This window comes from Serinus canaria, chromosome 4 (assembly GCF_022539315.1).
Source record: "Serinus canaria isolate serCan28SL12 chromosome 4, serCan2020, whole genome shotgun sequence".
NCBI lineage: Eukaryota > Metazoa > Chordata > Aves > Passeriformes > Fringillidae > Serinus > Serinus canaria.
The window spans coordinates 2,748,458-2,764,396 of record NC_066317.1 but is presented as its reverse complement, the minus strand read 5'-3'; the positions used below and the strand labels follow the sequence as shown (position 1 = coordinate 2,764,396).

The window sequence follows — 15,939 nt, the reverse complement described above, 5'->3', positions numbered from 1 at the left end:
GCAATTCCAAATTTAAAAGTACTGGCACAGCAGGGAGCTGAGCTCAACAACTCCATCTCTCCAGCATAAGATTATCCCTGATTTTTGTGCAAGGACAGCTGCTTTCAGGTGGAACTACTGGAAATGTCTGGGCCACATCACCAGGCATGGCAGAAAGGTCAGTCCTGAGATAAAAGTCACCCTTACACCCTTTCAATAATAGTAAGCCCCTTCCAGTAAAGTAACCATGGCCAGCCCAGGGAGGAGCTGGGCACAGGAACCCAGAGCAGAGCCAAGCATTAGTCACTGAGGCTGTGTGGCACTTCTGTCACCTTCTGAAGCACTTGAGAGTGACAGTGAAGAACACAATGAAGTGGAGTTCTGCAGCTCCCACTTTTGCACAGTCTTAAAGTCCTTAAAAATTAATTCTAAAAGCAGCTGAGAGGCATTCCATGAAAACTTTAATAATATTTTTTTAAAATGGGAGTGCCTGCTCCATTCTGCTTCATCACAGATGACAGTTAATTCAATATTTTCCTTGTTCAGGTCTCTTGAATCAGCCAATTCTTTCTGTAATAATTTGAGTGTTGAATACTGCTCAAGTGCCTTGTCAAGACACATCAGACACAATGTTTCATATTTCTTTTGTTTCAACAGGGCCTGTTCTTTCATTCAGAACTTCAGTAGCAGTGTAGTTAAAAACCACAATTCCCTTGCCACCAGCAGAACCTGTGTTCTTCTCCTTGGCAGCTTGATGGATTGACTGTCTGTCCAAGGACCCCCCTGAATTCTAATAGATTGGGGTTCTCTCATCTGACAGCTTCCCACTCTAAATTAGGTGGTCTTCACAGTGTTTTAGAGTCTTGCCAAAAAACAGATCCTGGTGGCTCAAATATTCTACCTCTTGAATTTATTGTACAATTATGTCCCCAGCAAGATTTTTCTCAATGTTGGAAAACTCACTTGGTATTCTTCTGTCCCAGGGAGCACACTGGTTTTTGGTCTGTAGGGTTCAATTTGGTGTTGTTTGTAGAAGCAATTAATCTCAGAATAATCTCTGTTAATCACAGAATTCATCTCAGATGTTTGAGTTTTTTTCCCCAAGGAAAACAGTCTAACATTCCACAAAACAACAAATTAATTACTAAAAATAGCGAGAGAAATCATCCTTCATCCTGGCTATAAGAACTCAAGAGAACTTCATTTTGAAAACCATTTTAAAATTTGACGTTTTAAAAAATGTCACAATACACTTTATAATATAGAAATGGCAGGTTTTCCAGGGCAAATTCAGATTTCTGGTGCTCACATCCTGTGCCAAGCTGACTTGTGGCACATTCCTCTTCTATACTTGCTCTGATTTCCTGGATTTGTACTTATTTCTTGAATCCTTTCTCCAAAATAATTCTGAAGCCATAGGTTATATCAAAATGGAATATATTTCCAGGATACACGTGGTACTCCATTCAATTTAGCCTCACTTAGGGAATCCATAGGAGCTGAAAACCACATCCGCTTAATATCAACCCCTCAAGAGACCTACATTAACCTGAGCTTTAAAACAACACTTATTAGTTAAAAAGGAGCCCTAGCAGTTGTTTCCTGCACAGAAAACAACACTCTGCAATGATGGAATGGCCTTGTAGAAGGGCCAGGCAGTGCAGACTGCAAGAGCAGTCATAATTATTGCCTTAAAAGCACTTGAAGCAGCAATAAACACATTAGCAGGAGCCCATCCATAATGCAGCTCCTTCAGGAGCAGCGTTACTTAAGTGACTTTAAATAAGCCTTTGTCATCCAAATGGGAGCAGGAGGAACACTTAGAGCAAAAGCTCAATTTAGCACTCTTGGCATTAGTCAAATGATGTGCAAGTGGCAGTGCCCAGGAAAAGGGTGGGTGCAGGGAGGGATGGACAAACAGCTGAGGAACTGAGAACCTCTCCCAGAGAAAAGGAGAAATTTGAGACTTGACTTGTTTAGCAATAATTAACCAGGCATTTTCTGTCAACCTCTGGGTCACAATGAAGTGTAAAACCAGATATTTGACTATGCCTGGCTTCAAATCCTTAGACATATCCATCCACCCCTATAGCTTTATACACATATCCTCACAGAAATCCCATCTTATGGTCTTGGTCTTTTCCATGAATATGGCCAAAGATCCCTTCAGTTACTGCTTTTACTTCCAGTGTTCCACACTCCATCTGTCTTTCCATCCAGGCAGAAAAAACCCAACGAAGTATTACTGAGTTTTTCACCTCATGGGAAATTCTAATATAAGACAACTTAGTAATTTAACTTTGTCATTTTGTGTCAACAAAATTTCTAATGTTAAATATGGTAACTTATAACTTAAATAGTCACACCCATTTTATAGATAATATCTTAAGATATTAAGTTAGTTAAGAATTTATCTCCAGAAATGTCATGGAGAAAACAAAACCATTTTTATTTAATTTCAGTAAGAATTTAATTTTCAATATTTACCAGAAAATTAAAGGAAAAGCTAATAAGAATTTCCTGCAAACCAGTGTATTAGTTAAAACACTTCATGGCCTTCCTTAGGAAATAAAGCCATGGATCAAGTATTTTTTCCCCTTCAGAAGCACAAATTTAAAATGCCCTTTACCAAACCATGAAAATTTCTCTAAATATTTGTAAGCCTTACTCTTTGTGTGTTTCTGTTCTTTCTGCTAATTACCAGCACTCTTAATCTGCTGCTCCCATTTTTTGTGCAGACAACACCTGAATATGAGGGGGATCCGTGGTGTGGGACACACTCAGCTCCTCTGGCACATCACATCCCTGCTATTTTTAACACTTCTGACTGGAAAAGGATAAATCCCCTACCTCAGAGTTAAATTGTTTAATTGATGTCATAATTTAATTGGAATTGTAGTATTTAGTTTAAAAAAAAAAAAAAACAAACTCAATCTATTAAAACTTATACCACCCTCCCAATATTTTCTGACCAAGGTATGGAAAAATCCAAAGAGTGAGAGGTTAGGATTTGAATTTTCCTTCCATCCTACTTGTTTAGCCATTTACCCTTATACTTAAAAATGGGTGGAAAATCCTTCCAAAATGGCAAAGTGACATGGCAGAGGAAAATGAAGTTTATATTCCTGTTACTTGATCAACCTGGATTGCTCCAGTAAAGCAGCTTTCTGTGGCAAAACGTTGATTTATGAAAGGCAGAATGTTTCACTGGAATATGACTCAAACAAAATTGTGTTCTGCCAGCTCATCTGCTCTGGCAGACTAAAGGAAAAGGGGGCAGTTTATAGAGTATTAAAAAAAATAAATTCCAAAGATCATAATTAAAAGTAGCTTTGGAATTGTTGATCTTCCAGAAATTACAAAATGCAAGTAATTTACACTTTGCTGAGACACTCCTTTTATACAAGAATTTCCCAGGAAATTGATATTTCAGGGTTTGGCTGCCTCTTCATTTTACTTAAAAGACAGAATTATTAATGTAGCTTTTACATTACATATTAAATCTAAAATACCAACTCTGAGGCAATTCATAAAAATTGTCCCAATATTCCACTTGAACTGCTGGGATTGAATCAGACTCAATTAAAACCATGGGCTTCAGAACCCGTGTGTTTTTCACCCCAAAACATCAGCCTTTCAAGTAAAAATGGTATAAAAAATGATGGAATTCACATTTTTGACAGTAAACTGTATTTGCCTGCCTGGCCCAAACCTCATGAAATATTGGCTCTTTAAGCTGTCAGTGATTCTTGATAGCACAAGTGCTTTTCTTGCCAGAGACCCAATTGTTTTTAGAGGGCAGCAGGTTGGACCTGGGGAAAAGCAGCCTGGTGAAGAGCAGGACAAGGGAGCCAGGCTCAGGGGATGAGGATCAAAGTGCTTTGTGGAATTTCCAGTAATATTTAATCCCTGAGGGCCGCAAGACATTGCCATTTAACTCCTTGGTAATAATATTTACTGTAGGTTTTTCAACAAATTAGCACAAATGTTTGGGAATTAATTGAATATACATGCATACATAAGCATTAATCTGTATGAATCTATAATTAATAGAGATTAAATACTCTACAATCTTATTAATTTAGGAGGTTCCAGGGACAAGTGTGAACTGCTGAGGCTATGCTCTGCATAGTTAATAGTAACAATAATAACAATTATAACAGCAATAATACATTACATTTTAAAAAATAGGTTCAGCTGCAGAATGGGAATTCTTTAATAAAAAAACTCTGCATGTCTCTTCCTAGTAACATAAATCCCAGGATTTATGTGCATCATAAACAAACATGCCTGTGGTATTATAAAGTGTAATTCCTTTGTGTTTGATATTAGCAAAGGGAATACAGTTTCCCATATGCTTTCCCTCTTATTTCTGCTGTAACTGGGCACATGCTGCCAGTACATCATCAGGAAACAAAACCCACTCATCCCTGCTGTAAATATTGCAAGGTGAGTGTTAAAGGCCAGAGTGAATTTTGGGCAGGAAGCCTGTGCCTGGAAAGACCCAGCTGTAGGATGCTTAAAACCACCCTTCTGCTCTTCAACTGCTCAAAGCCAGCTGACATTCCAGCTACAGAAATATTCTGGATTATTCCTTTCACTGGTGACCTAGGACATGGGGTGTGCTGAACCCCAGCAGAGCAGAGAGGGGGCAAACAAGGGGGAATGCCCAGCTCAAAGGAGAGCTTGAAATGTAAGGAAGGTTTTCCACAATGGAAAAAGAGCACCCAGCTTTCAGCTCTTTCTCATCTTACAGCTGCAAATGATTTCCAGGATCTGGATGTACACCTTGCCAAAGAGTCCTGTTGGGCTAGCAGAGCATTACCCAAGCAAAGCCTGTCACAGCAATTCAGTATTTGTGATTTCTAAACAGGTATTCCCATATAACACAAAATTATGGCATTACCCTTCAGCTGTGAGAGTAATAGAATCTCTCGCTTCAAAAATGAATGGAAATTTAGTGTAACAACTATAATTAAAAGCTTGATAGTTTGCTGAACATATTTTTCCCAGTTTAATGATCCTGTGTTACATGAATTCATACTTTACACTGCAAGTAGCTACAGTCTTCAATGGGAATATTTAGAGGGAAAAGTGCTGCCTTTAATGATTAAGATCAAAAGCAAATAGATTTAAAAGTTAACTGCCTCAGTAATGCCACTTTCTGGCTGCCACCAAAATGCATATGAATGGCTCTGAAATAGCAATCTGTTCCAAGCAAAAACCAAACCTTCCCCACAACTTTTCTGTGCTGCTTTTGTTTTTAAGATAATGCTATGCAAGTATTCCATGGGCTGGTGAGATCAGCTCTCCTCCCTGTTCCCAAGGGCTGGAGACCTATCACCACAAGCGTTCCCAACCAGTGTGCTCAGGAGAACACAGAAAAGCCACGAGTTTCAACTGTTAGGAGACTTGGGAAAGGGTGGCAAACCCTGATTTTTCACTGTATTATTATTGCCATCAGCTGTTATTACTCTTGGGAGACATACTGCTCCTCTAGTGTATGCCCAGGGAGCTTGGGAGCAGCTGGCTTGCTGTGGGCACTTACACCAGGCTAGGCTGCAAAAGCCATGCAGAAGGGCTTCCTGTTAGCACAAGTTCCCTTCCTAGGAAGTTACTGCAAGGACTGAAAGATTTCATCACTTTTCCACAATGACACTGGACCGCTTGAATTTCTCAAGGGTTTGAGGTTTTTTTTGCCAGGCTGTATTCCAGAGTGATCTGAGGAACAGCAGTACTTCAGTTTTGCTCTGAGTGTAATTTTCTCAATGATGGGAAAGGTGTGGTGATACTTTTGAACCTGAAACATTTCCTTTGACTGTTAAAGAGATTTGTTCTCAATTTTACCTGAAATCACCTAGTTTTAGGAAGAAGTAGCCTACTGAAACTTCTGAAATTGTTAATTTCAAATGTGCCAGCCTCAGTTGGTGGTCTGGATTGATTTTGTTGGACAACATACTGGCCTTTCATGTTTCTGTTCAAGAGAACTGAGTAGAAATGTAAGATGGGCATTGCCATTTAACTTTGGATCTTCCAGCCTCCTCCTCTGGACAGCTCACTATGCTGTCTTCATGCTGGGAAGGATAATAAAGCAGTGGTAAGCAGGAGGATTTTCTAGGATGGAGGGATTTTAAACCTGTCCTGGAGGACAATAAAGGCTTTAGCTCCCTCTGCTCTGAACCTGAAGGAGCAGGGGGTGGCAGAAGCTCTCTGATCTCTGGTGAAAGAGATGCAGTGTAAAGCAAGAACATTTGCCTTGAAATTCCCTTTTCATTCCACAGAAACATCCAATTCTAGTTATCAAAACACTGAAGCCAGCTCCCTGGATAATGGGAGGCAGCATCACAAAGAAGGAAGGAAGGTCAGAGAAGTTAAGCTCTGCCAGACAAGTATCAAACATCTCAAAAATATTAAAAAGCAATACTTAATCCTAGTGGTTTTTAAAGCACACCCTTACTCATCGAGATTCTACAAAGTGAAAGTTTCACAATAACCAAGGCAACCAGTTATCCAGACTTCCCTGGTTTCTGATTTTGATGGAGAGGGTGGGCAATGGGCAGACTCACATAGGGAAAAGCCCCAAACACAGGGAGGCACTCTCTTAAAGCCACAAGACAGATCCATCCTTGCGCCAACACGCCCATCCTGAGCCCTGAAGGACACACCTCAGTTCAGGATGTATCATCTGCTCCAATCTCTGCTCTATGATTAAATGTGAGCTGAAAAAAAACCCTTAATTCCCCACCACAAAGTGTATACAGCAGGTAGTTTTTGAGCAGTAAATTTAAAGCAGGGATTTGACATTGCTGGCAGGTGCTCAGAATTTTGAGATAAATGTACATGATGAGAACTTGAAGGAAATTTTATTTTTGTGACAAGTTAGCCAAGTGAATGATTTCCAAGGGCAGTGAAGGAACAGAAAACCACTCTGATTAAATCTTAGTTGGTCCAAGTCCATAAATTAAAGAAGATAAATAAGGTAGTCTCCATTAGTCTAGCCTTTAAATAATTTATAGCAACTGAGTACCCACCTGTAACAGAGTGTAGAGTTTATTTGTAATTCTTTTTTTCCTTAAGAAAACAAGTCTGAAACACCAAAACAAGAAAAAGAATATACAACTCAATCAAAATGCAGTTGTTGCTGTTACTTTTCTTTTACCCTATATTTGTATTGTGCCAAAGAGAGAGACTTTGATCCTTTTTTGGGGGGGCATGGCCTAAACATGACCTGAGCTAACTAATGACCAGTCTGGGTTTTATGTGGGTGACATGCAGCACAGTGGCTGACACCAGCACAGTTTCCTGCCACAAGACCACTAAGGCTCAACATGCATTTTTTTATTAATATTCTGCTTTAGACCTTGATGCTGTCCCTGTAAAGCCTGAGAGGGTTTTGCCATTCAATTTCTATTTTAGGGATTAATTTTGTGATTGATCAGAGTTGACATGAGGGCTCTGTCCCTGCCTTTTGGGCCTCTTTCTTGGGAGCTCTACAGTGGAATTAGAGAGAGAAACCCCCCACCTGCCTTGTGCAGATTGGATATGGGGAAACAGAGCATCTCTTCTTGGTTTCATGGGGCTGTTACACTGGCCAGGCTGAACTGCAGCTACAGGGAGCAGAGCCACTGAAATTAAAACAAGCATTCCTGATCACTTTATTTCAAAAACTGGACCAATAATCCTTGATCTCCCAGTGGCAGATTGCCTTCCCCTGATTCCCCTGCCTGAAGAGCCCTTCTTCAAGAGATTTCTTTTGCTGGAAATGCTTAAGCTTCTGAAAAGTCAGAACCGATAAGAAATAATCTCTAAGCCCCTTCGCTGCACTGCTTCAAGTGCCACCAGCTCCTGTCCCTGCTGCAGGGACCTGCAGGGAGGGATCCTGCTCAGCCCTGGGCTTGTGCCAGCAGGCTCCCCACAGCCCAGGGGATTGCCACCTGCTCTCAGCTTGGGCACAGGCTGGCTTTTCCCCTCCCAGGACTTGTCAGCACATTTGGTTAGCACTCCTAGAAAATCCTTCAGCATCAGCAGTGATTGATACTGGAGACCCTCAGCGCTCTCCCAAGCAGGCTGTAAATCTTCTCTGCGGGTAGGGCTGACACAGAACAGCAATCACTGCTGGCAGGGAGCCACTGCAGCCACTCCCTGCTCCTGCAGCTCCAGCAGCAGCTCCTGTGCATGCTCCCAGCCAGGACTAATGCCTTTGATCCTCCCCAGAATGGGAGCAATTGACTCAACTCCTCTGTGGGGCCCCTGTTAAAATAAACCCTGCTTCTTATTCATGCTCCCTATTTGCCATTCATACTCTTTGCCCTTGTTCTTCATTTGAGCTTTTTCCTGCTAGATGCTCTAACAAGGCCAGGAATTGCTTTTTCCAAGAAGAGAGACCGGATGATTGCCATGGATATTTTTATGTATCTCTGCACCCACACTTGTGCAGTTGGTCAAGGTGCTCTCACTGCAGGGCTGTGTCACACTCGGCATCATCTCCCTTCTAATACTAAATCAAGAGCCACCTCCTGAGTTCTCAGGGATGTTATTCACCACTTAGTCATGAGTGAGTAGTAAATTTGCTGCAGTATCCCCCCATTCATCTCCTTCAGCTGGAACTGGCTCAATCTCTACTGGGACAGATGCACTCCTCTGGGTCAAATTAAATGCAGGTAGGCTCCTGACAGTTTTCTGACTTCAGGGCAGAGTTACAACACAGCAGCAGAAATAGAACTGATAAACTGGGTATTCCATTTAAGAAATAAACTTTTTTTTTTCAGTTTCCAATAAACATACTACACAAGCAAATCATCACTTTTTTCTTGCTTCAAAGAAACCCACCTATCCTGTCAGACCTCACACAAAGGCAGCCAACTCCAGGGAAATGCTGAACAGGCTCAAGTAATAGCTCTACAATAAAAAATAGATCTGCAGCCAGAGCTGGCTGTGTTCAGCCCCAGCTGAGAGCTCCCTGTTAATTATTTATATGGCACTATGAATTAGCAGGCTGCTTCACAGAAATAAAAGCACAAGGAAATGCAGTCCCAGCCCTGGAGAAGTCAGGGCCAAAGCCCTGGCTGTGCCCAGTGCTCTGCAGCCAGCACTGGGAGTGGCACCATTTGCAGCAAGGACTGGGTGAGAAGTGCCTCCAGCTCTGTGAGGTTTGGCAGTTTCCCTCTTATCCAGGCCCTGCTGTTCCAATCAGGTTTGGCATAGGGTATAGGGCAAGTGATTTCAAAATCCCATTAAAGATTTTACTAACAGCAACCCCTAAACTGCTCTCAAACTCTAGCCACAAAGTCAATAATGTGGATTCTTTCTAATTCCTACACTCTGGTATTATCTGCTGCAAGCATGGGAAGTGGGCTAAAATCCTCACCACACAGAAATCATCAACTCAGCTTCCCTAGGCTTACAAACTCCTCACCAAGTTGAGATTTAACAAGTGCAGATATAGCTGAGTTGATTGTCCCCCTTATGACAGAAATTTATGCTCCAATCTGAAAGCTGAAAATAAGGAACTTAAAATCCCAGTCTTACAGTGACCCCATCAGTAATGTCAGGCTAGACATCACTTTTTTACTGACAGCTTCCCTGTCAGAAAATAGCAGTGGCTAGTTATTTCACCCCTTCCTTACAGTCATTACTATGATTTTAACTGCTTTGTGGTATTCCTATCAATTCCAATTCCACCAGCTTTGAAAATTGCCAAGACCACAGCGGGCTTAGTCAGATTTTTTTTATCCTAGCATAGATTTCAGGGAGGGAGCAAGAACAGGAAGAGGCAATCAAAAAATCACACCCTGATAGCAGCTGCTTGCAGCACAGAGAAACATAGCTGAAAGTAGTCTTTGCTGCTTCTTTTTTCCTTCCAAAAAAATTCAGCTGGAAATTTAGAGTAAAAACTGTTACTTTGTAGCCCTCCAACTTTCCACAGACCACCAGCAAACTGCTGCACAGAACAGCTTGGGAATGAACCTCAGGGCTATGTAGCTGCACAAGCATTAAGGACAGATGTTAGGGAGAAAAATGAATAAATGCATTACAAGACTTCTTGGTATTAATAACAAGTACGTGCCAGAGAAGCCTGAGAAAACTGTCTGGAAGTGAAAAACAATTTTGGTTGGAAGGAATTTCTGGAGGTTATCTAATCTAAGCACCAGCTCAAAGCAGAGGGAAATGTTCAAGTTATATATTGGCACATATTTTCTGTCCACAGTATAGATAAATAAAAAGTATTGTGTATAGAGTGAGCATATCCATATTTTATACACACACACCAAAGAGCAGAAACCTGCAGCAGTGCAATCACTATCCAGCACTAGGATCTGCTCCCAAATGAGTAATGACTTTGAGTAATGGCAAGTGAGCCCATTCTTGACAAGATTCTCAGTCACATCCCCCAGAAGGTGTTGGGACAGTGTAACCTTGGCCAGGCTCCCCTGGGAAGCCAGGCACTGGCACATCCTCCCGTGCCAGAAGCACTTCCTCAAACCAGTCTGTGCAAGTCAAATAACTCAGGATGACAGCAAATTATAGATACACTGCAAAGCAGAGATATCCAACTTCTCCTCCTTGCCTAGATCCCCTTCCAGACTGAGTGAAGAACTTTCTCCCCTGCCCTACCCACTGACCATTCTCACCAGCAGGCTCTGCAGTAAACTGGGCTAGAGCTTCCTTGGGCAGCTTTCCCTCGTGGAATGCCCCAGAGCACCACAACCAGACACATCCTGCCATGGACCTCCAAGATCTGGAGGTTTTGCTGCTTCCCAAAATTCACATTCACAGCATTGCCTCTGGAAGGGCACTGAGCAGGAGCCCTACTGAAAGGCCAGGCTGCCTGCTCCACACTGGGGAAATGTTCAGTCCTGAAAATCCTGCGTCCCTCCTGTGCTTTTCCTGATGCTCTCATTTTCTGGCAATGTCCCTGAGACACCTCTGAGTGTCAGGAGTTTGGTTCTGCTTTGTAGAAATAATGTTTAGAGGTGTCATAAAGACATTCTGACAGCTGCAGTTGTCAAGCTAAACAATGTCTACATCTCAGAGACTTTTAGGATTTTTCCTCCAAAACTAGACTAAGTTCTCACCAGCTGATCTCACAGACACTGATCCTTTCTTTCCCAAGAGTCCTTGTCTCTAATGCTGTTACCTGCTATGGGAACAGAATGAAAGGCACATCAAACAATCCTGGCTAATAGAAGACTAGAAACAGGACAAGGATCTGTGCACCAATTCCCATAATGAATCCTGTTTTGGTTTGACTGAAGTTTCAAGGATCACCAGTCCCTGTCTGTGCACTTGCACACACACCAGCCCACAGCTGCATGTACATCTGTCTCCCTACAAACAGCCCCAGTATGGAGCCCCAAGATTTGCCTCAGTTTCCCCAATAAAAAGATGACATTCCATTGTGTTGGCTCAGTCCACGTGGCATCTGCCCTCCTCACCCCAAACACCACTGCCCATGCAAGGAAGGGCTCATGCTTGAGCAGCTCTATTGATCCACACAGACCTTTGGGTGGGGAGGAAAGCCTCTTGAATTACTTTGGCTGGTTTTCAGGTTCTGTTTTGCCTTAACAATGTCTTCGGAACTCCAGTATGCATTTTAGCATTGTTAGCACTTAACTTAGATTTGAAGTTTTGCTCCCCAGAGAGGCACCTTCTACCTCAGCCTGGACAGCCCATGCTTGGCATCCAAATCAGGCAAAGTCATTCATTTGCCTTCTCTTAGCATTTGATAACCTCTACACTTCCCTCAGCCAGAGGTGTTTTGACCTTTAATTAAAAGGAAAATTTGTTGTCTGCCACTCAGAAGGCAGCAAATAATGAACTCATTAAAATTAGGTTACTGTTCAGGCCTTAGAGCAATAAGAGCCAAAGTCTCATTAGCAGCTAACAATCCAGAACATAGCACATAAATAAACCTAATACGGCAGAGCAAAATGCCTTGGTGCATTAAATTTGAGCAGAATCAAATGTTTACAGTCAATGATGTCTGGGGCATGAAGTTTTAATGTACTTAATGAAGGAAAGCAAATTGCTTCTTATTAGGCATGAAATGTTTCTGCAGAAATCGCCCCAAAAAGTTTATTATGTAAATGAGGGATAGAGTTATAATTAACAAGGACACAGCAGGAAAATATCAACTTCTTCCGAATAGATACACCAATTATGAAGAATAAAGACACAGCAACTTCAAATCTACAAAAGGTAATTATATGGATTAATGTAAAAAGCTACTGAATGCAATATAACGAAGAAACTGTATCTTGTGTCAGAGAGAAGCTTCACTGACAAAGCAAAGAATCAATTAACAAAGTTAAATCCATGAGTTTTGAGAGATTCCAGGCAATTAAGGGCTTGGATTTGAAAGAACAACTTAGATTACCTAAAAACCCCCCTGTCTTTGCTTAGTCAGGCACAGAAAGCTGCCTGTTTGTCCCTGCACAGTGTGCTCCATGGCTCTTTCCTTGCAAAGTGATAATTAGTGAGCATGATCTATTCAGCTGTCCAAAAATATCCACCTGTGGGCTGGTTGTGCTTCCACAGGCATGCAGTGGGGACAGGGGTGGGATGGAGATCACTGCGCCCCCAGGGACAGCAGGCAGAGTGGGAATAGCTGTGTGGCACCTGGCCTTGGGAAGGGATCAGCTTTCCAGCTGTTAAAATCCAATAGCCCTGCAGAGAATTCAGAATCAAATCAAATAAATACCTTCTGCCTCCCATGGAGCCTGTGCAAATCCCAGGAAGGTTTCTGGCCCTGGGTGCCTCTGACTTTTTCATTAAAGATAGGGAAGGCAGACTCTAATCACCTAAAAAGTTGTTCCGTATTAAGGGTGGGAAAGACATGAGCGCCCTTCCTCCAAGCAGACAAGCAGTGACAAAATAAGTTTGGACTGTCTTAGCTGACAATATCTTCTTAGCATTGAAAAGAGGGGAGGTCACGACAACAAAATTGAGCTGCATATTAGATAAATTAATATGCATGTATGGAAATTGAAATGGCAAGAAAAAAGCCTTTAGGAGCAAGCCAAAGCCAGTTTGAGTGACAGATTTGCCCTTTAGACAGAGGAAAATGCTTGACACACTGCAGGTCCCAGGATTTACATCTTAATCCTCGCTCTGTGTTTTTAATGAGCCTGGCTGGGCTGGAAGGCTCTGCCTATCCTGCAGCTCTGTCATCTTGCTGAGATGTGAGGGGAGCAGGAGAGGAGCCCAGGTGATGAAATGATGTTTGTTCCATGCCCCTTCTCCTACTGCACGTTAAGTGATGATAATTTCTCAAGATGTTCTTCCCTCAAAGGAAAATTAAATTGATTTTGCTCAGCCCATCAGTCTTTCTCAACATATCTAAAATGCTCTAGATAGCTTGGAAAATTATCTTCTAAAATATAACGACTGTGATTCTATGCTTCTGACTTTAATGGTGTCAATTTGGTGGCAGTTTTTACCAGCTGGGGATTTTCCTCAATGTCTTAGCTAACAGTGGTGTTCATCTCCGAGGTTTTACATTTTAGTGAACATTTACTTGTTATATATTATGTAAATATAGTCCCACATGTGAAATTGTCACAGGATTGAAATAATCAACTTGCTAAATGTCTGGCAAGATAGGCTGGAAACCATACAACTACCTTAATATTTAATGCTAAAGCACAAGATTTACTGTCATAAAATTGCTTTATTTCCTTTAGCAAGGAGAGGAATTTGCTTGGTGACTGTTGCAGCTGATAAACACTATCTCAATTTTACATCTTCCTTGCCACCCTAAGTATGTTTCTATTTTTAAAAAAACAAGGCAGATGCACCCTGCCTGGAAGGGTCTTGTATTACACTCACACACCTCAGCTGCTTAAACCCTGCTTCCATGGTTTATCCTGCACTGGAGATACTTTTGGTTTCCGGTCCCAAGCAGAGGTGCTGCTCCTTGCTTAAATTAGACCAAAAAACCCTATTTTCCTGCAAATCTAAGTGCAATTATGACCATACAGGTTGTAATTTTTTCAAATGAGGGACATTAGCTGGGCTGGGGGAGGGTGTGTAAACCACTGCAATCATTTTATCTTTGAACTCTGCAAGAACATGAAGGTCCAATCAATAGAAGTGTTATTAATAGATAATAGGAAAAGTTCTCAAGGGCCACATAATGGAGGCACAGAAAACTGATGAAAACGGAATTTATAACCTATTCAGCATTGGCAAGGCCAATAGGGAGAGAAATGCACTCCCCATCTCACATGCAGCACCCCCAAATTCCAGGGGCTGTGGATCCAAAGCAGATCTGTGCACAAGGACCAGCTCCAGGAGCAGTGCAGAACTAACAACCAGCAGTAAATATCAAGTGAAGCTCACACAGGCTTTACCACTTCTCTCTTGCCCTAGTAGCTGGAATTATGTCCAGAACAAAACCTGGACAAATGGCCAAGACTACCTATTTATTTCTTCTACAAGCAGCACCCTTTCCTTCAGTTTCATTTCCAGTGGGCTTATCTTAGCTTGGAGGAGAGAATAAAAATAAACACTAATTAAATTAAAAATGCATTTATGACACGGACACAGCTTCTACCACAGGTCAAACCTGCAGCTTTGCTCATTCACACTTAAGCCTGAATTTGTTATTTAGACACAGCCCAAAATGGTCCTGCAGGTAAGTAAATCCCAACACCTTCATGCCTAGGTGATGAGCAGTATTCCTAATTTTATTTTGGGGTTTAAGCACATTTTCTCAAGCTTCACTAATAACCCAGAGCACGGGTGACTCAGTATATTGCTGCCTCTGAGTGGCTGGATTTGGGTCCTGCCATGGATCACTGCCCCAGTGGATAATATCCTGGGCCAAGCCACAGAACCATCACCTCCTTGGACACTCAGGCACTCCCATGACGTTTTCTAGGCCATCAAACTCTCATGGAACAAATCAAGCTCTCTGTAGTAGTCCTATAAAAAGAGGTCAGCCCAAAATAATATTAACTTTTCTAAATCCATGTTAATTTCTTATTTATTTCAGGCTTTACTAGAGACTCAAAATTTACTGCGCACTCAGGTTGCAAATTTTACCTTCAACCTTGGATTTTCAGGAAAATTTTACCACACAGGTAAGAAGGAACTTCGTGCAGTTAAAAAGGTGTCAGAATTTTAAATCTAGCTTTAAACATTCCCTTTCTAAATAATCAGTGACTCACTGGGAAATACATGTTCCACTATTTCAGTGTCCAGAGGGTAAAGACACACTATGGATGAGCTGCTCAGGTACACAAGGACGCCCTTGGTGTTTTCCTGAAAGATGTGTGGTGGTAAATCTTAGTGTTATAAAGGAGGCAAAGTGGTTGCAGAGATCTCTCTAATTCCTCAGGAGACAGAGGAAGGTTTTTCAGGTGTGACAGGTATGATGAAATATAAAAGATTGGGAAAATCATGTCTCAGTACCTCTGAGGAGCCAGAAGTGTTTCAATGGGATGCACCAGATTTTGTTATGCCCGTGAAGGAAATCTGTCTCAGTAATCTGCAAATCAGGAGGGATAATAAAGGAAAACATGATGAAAAGAAATTTGTATTGAAACTTGTGCTTCTGTTGAAGATGAGGCACTTCCACACCTCCTCATCCTTGTGACTCCTTTCTCCTTTTTGCTCCATTTCTTCACAGCACAATGCCCCCTTTTTAAAAATGTTATTGCTTTTCCTCCTCTTTTGTCTTCCCCTTTGCTGCACCTCCACTCTGGCTTCCCTCTTGGCTGCACTGAGCTGTGCTGCTCCTTAGAGCTGCTGAGGCAAGAAGAGACTCCCTGCAAGGGAGAACCTCCTGTCCTTCTTCCCAAATCCCATAACCCTTCCCACTCTGGAGACCAGCTCCAAAATCCTCAGCTGTCAGCCCATCCAGCCACACTCACTGAGTGGTGCCAGGGAAAGTTTTCTGGAGCTTGGGAGAAAGCAGCAAGAGGATGGGAGGGTGAGTTTAAAACCTAAGAATGAGGC

At 41.9% G+C, this 15,939-nt stretch overlaps 1 protein-coding gene across 1 annotated transcript in view; it reads left to right on the top strand.

Annotated features, from left to right (window-relative positions):
• Positions 1-15,939, top strand: part of LOC103821398 (bifunctional heparan sulfate N-deacetylase/N-sulfotransferase 4) — a 112,624-nt gene that overhangs the window by 57,264 nt on the left and 39,421 nt on the right. The window contains exon 5 of the mRNA XM_030239250.2: positions 14,975-15,062. Within this exon, the coding sequence (XP_030095110.2) occupies positions 14,975-15,062 (88 nt within the window). The remainder of the gene's footprint in view (positions 1-14,974; positions 15,063-15,939) is intronic.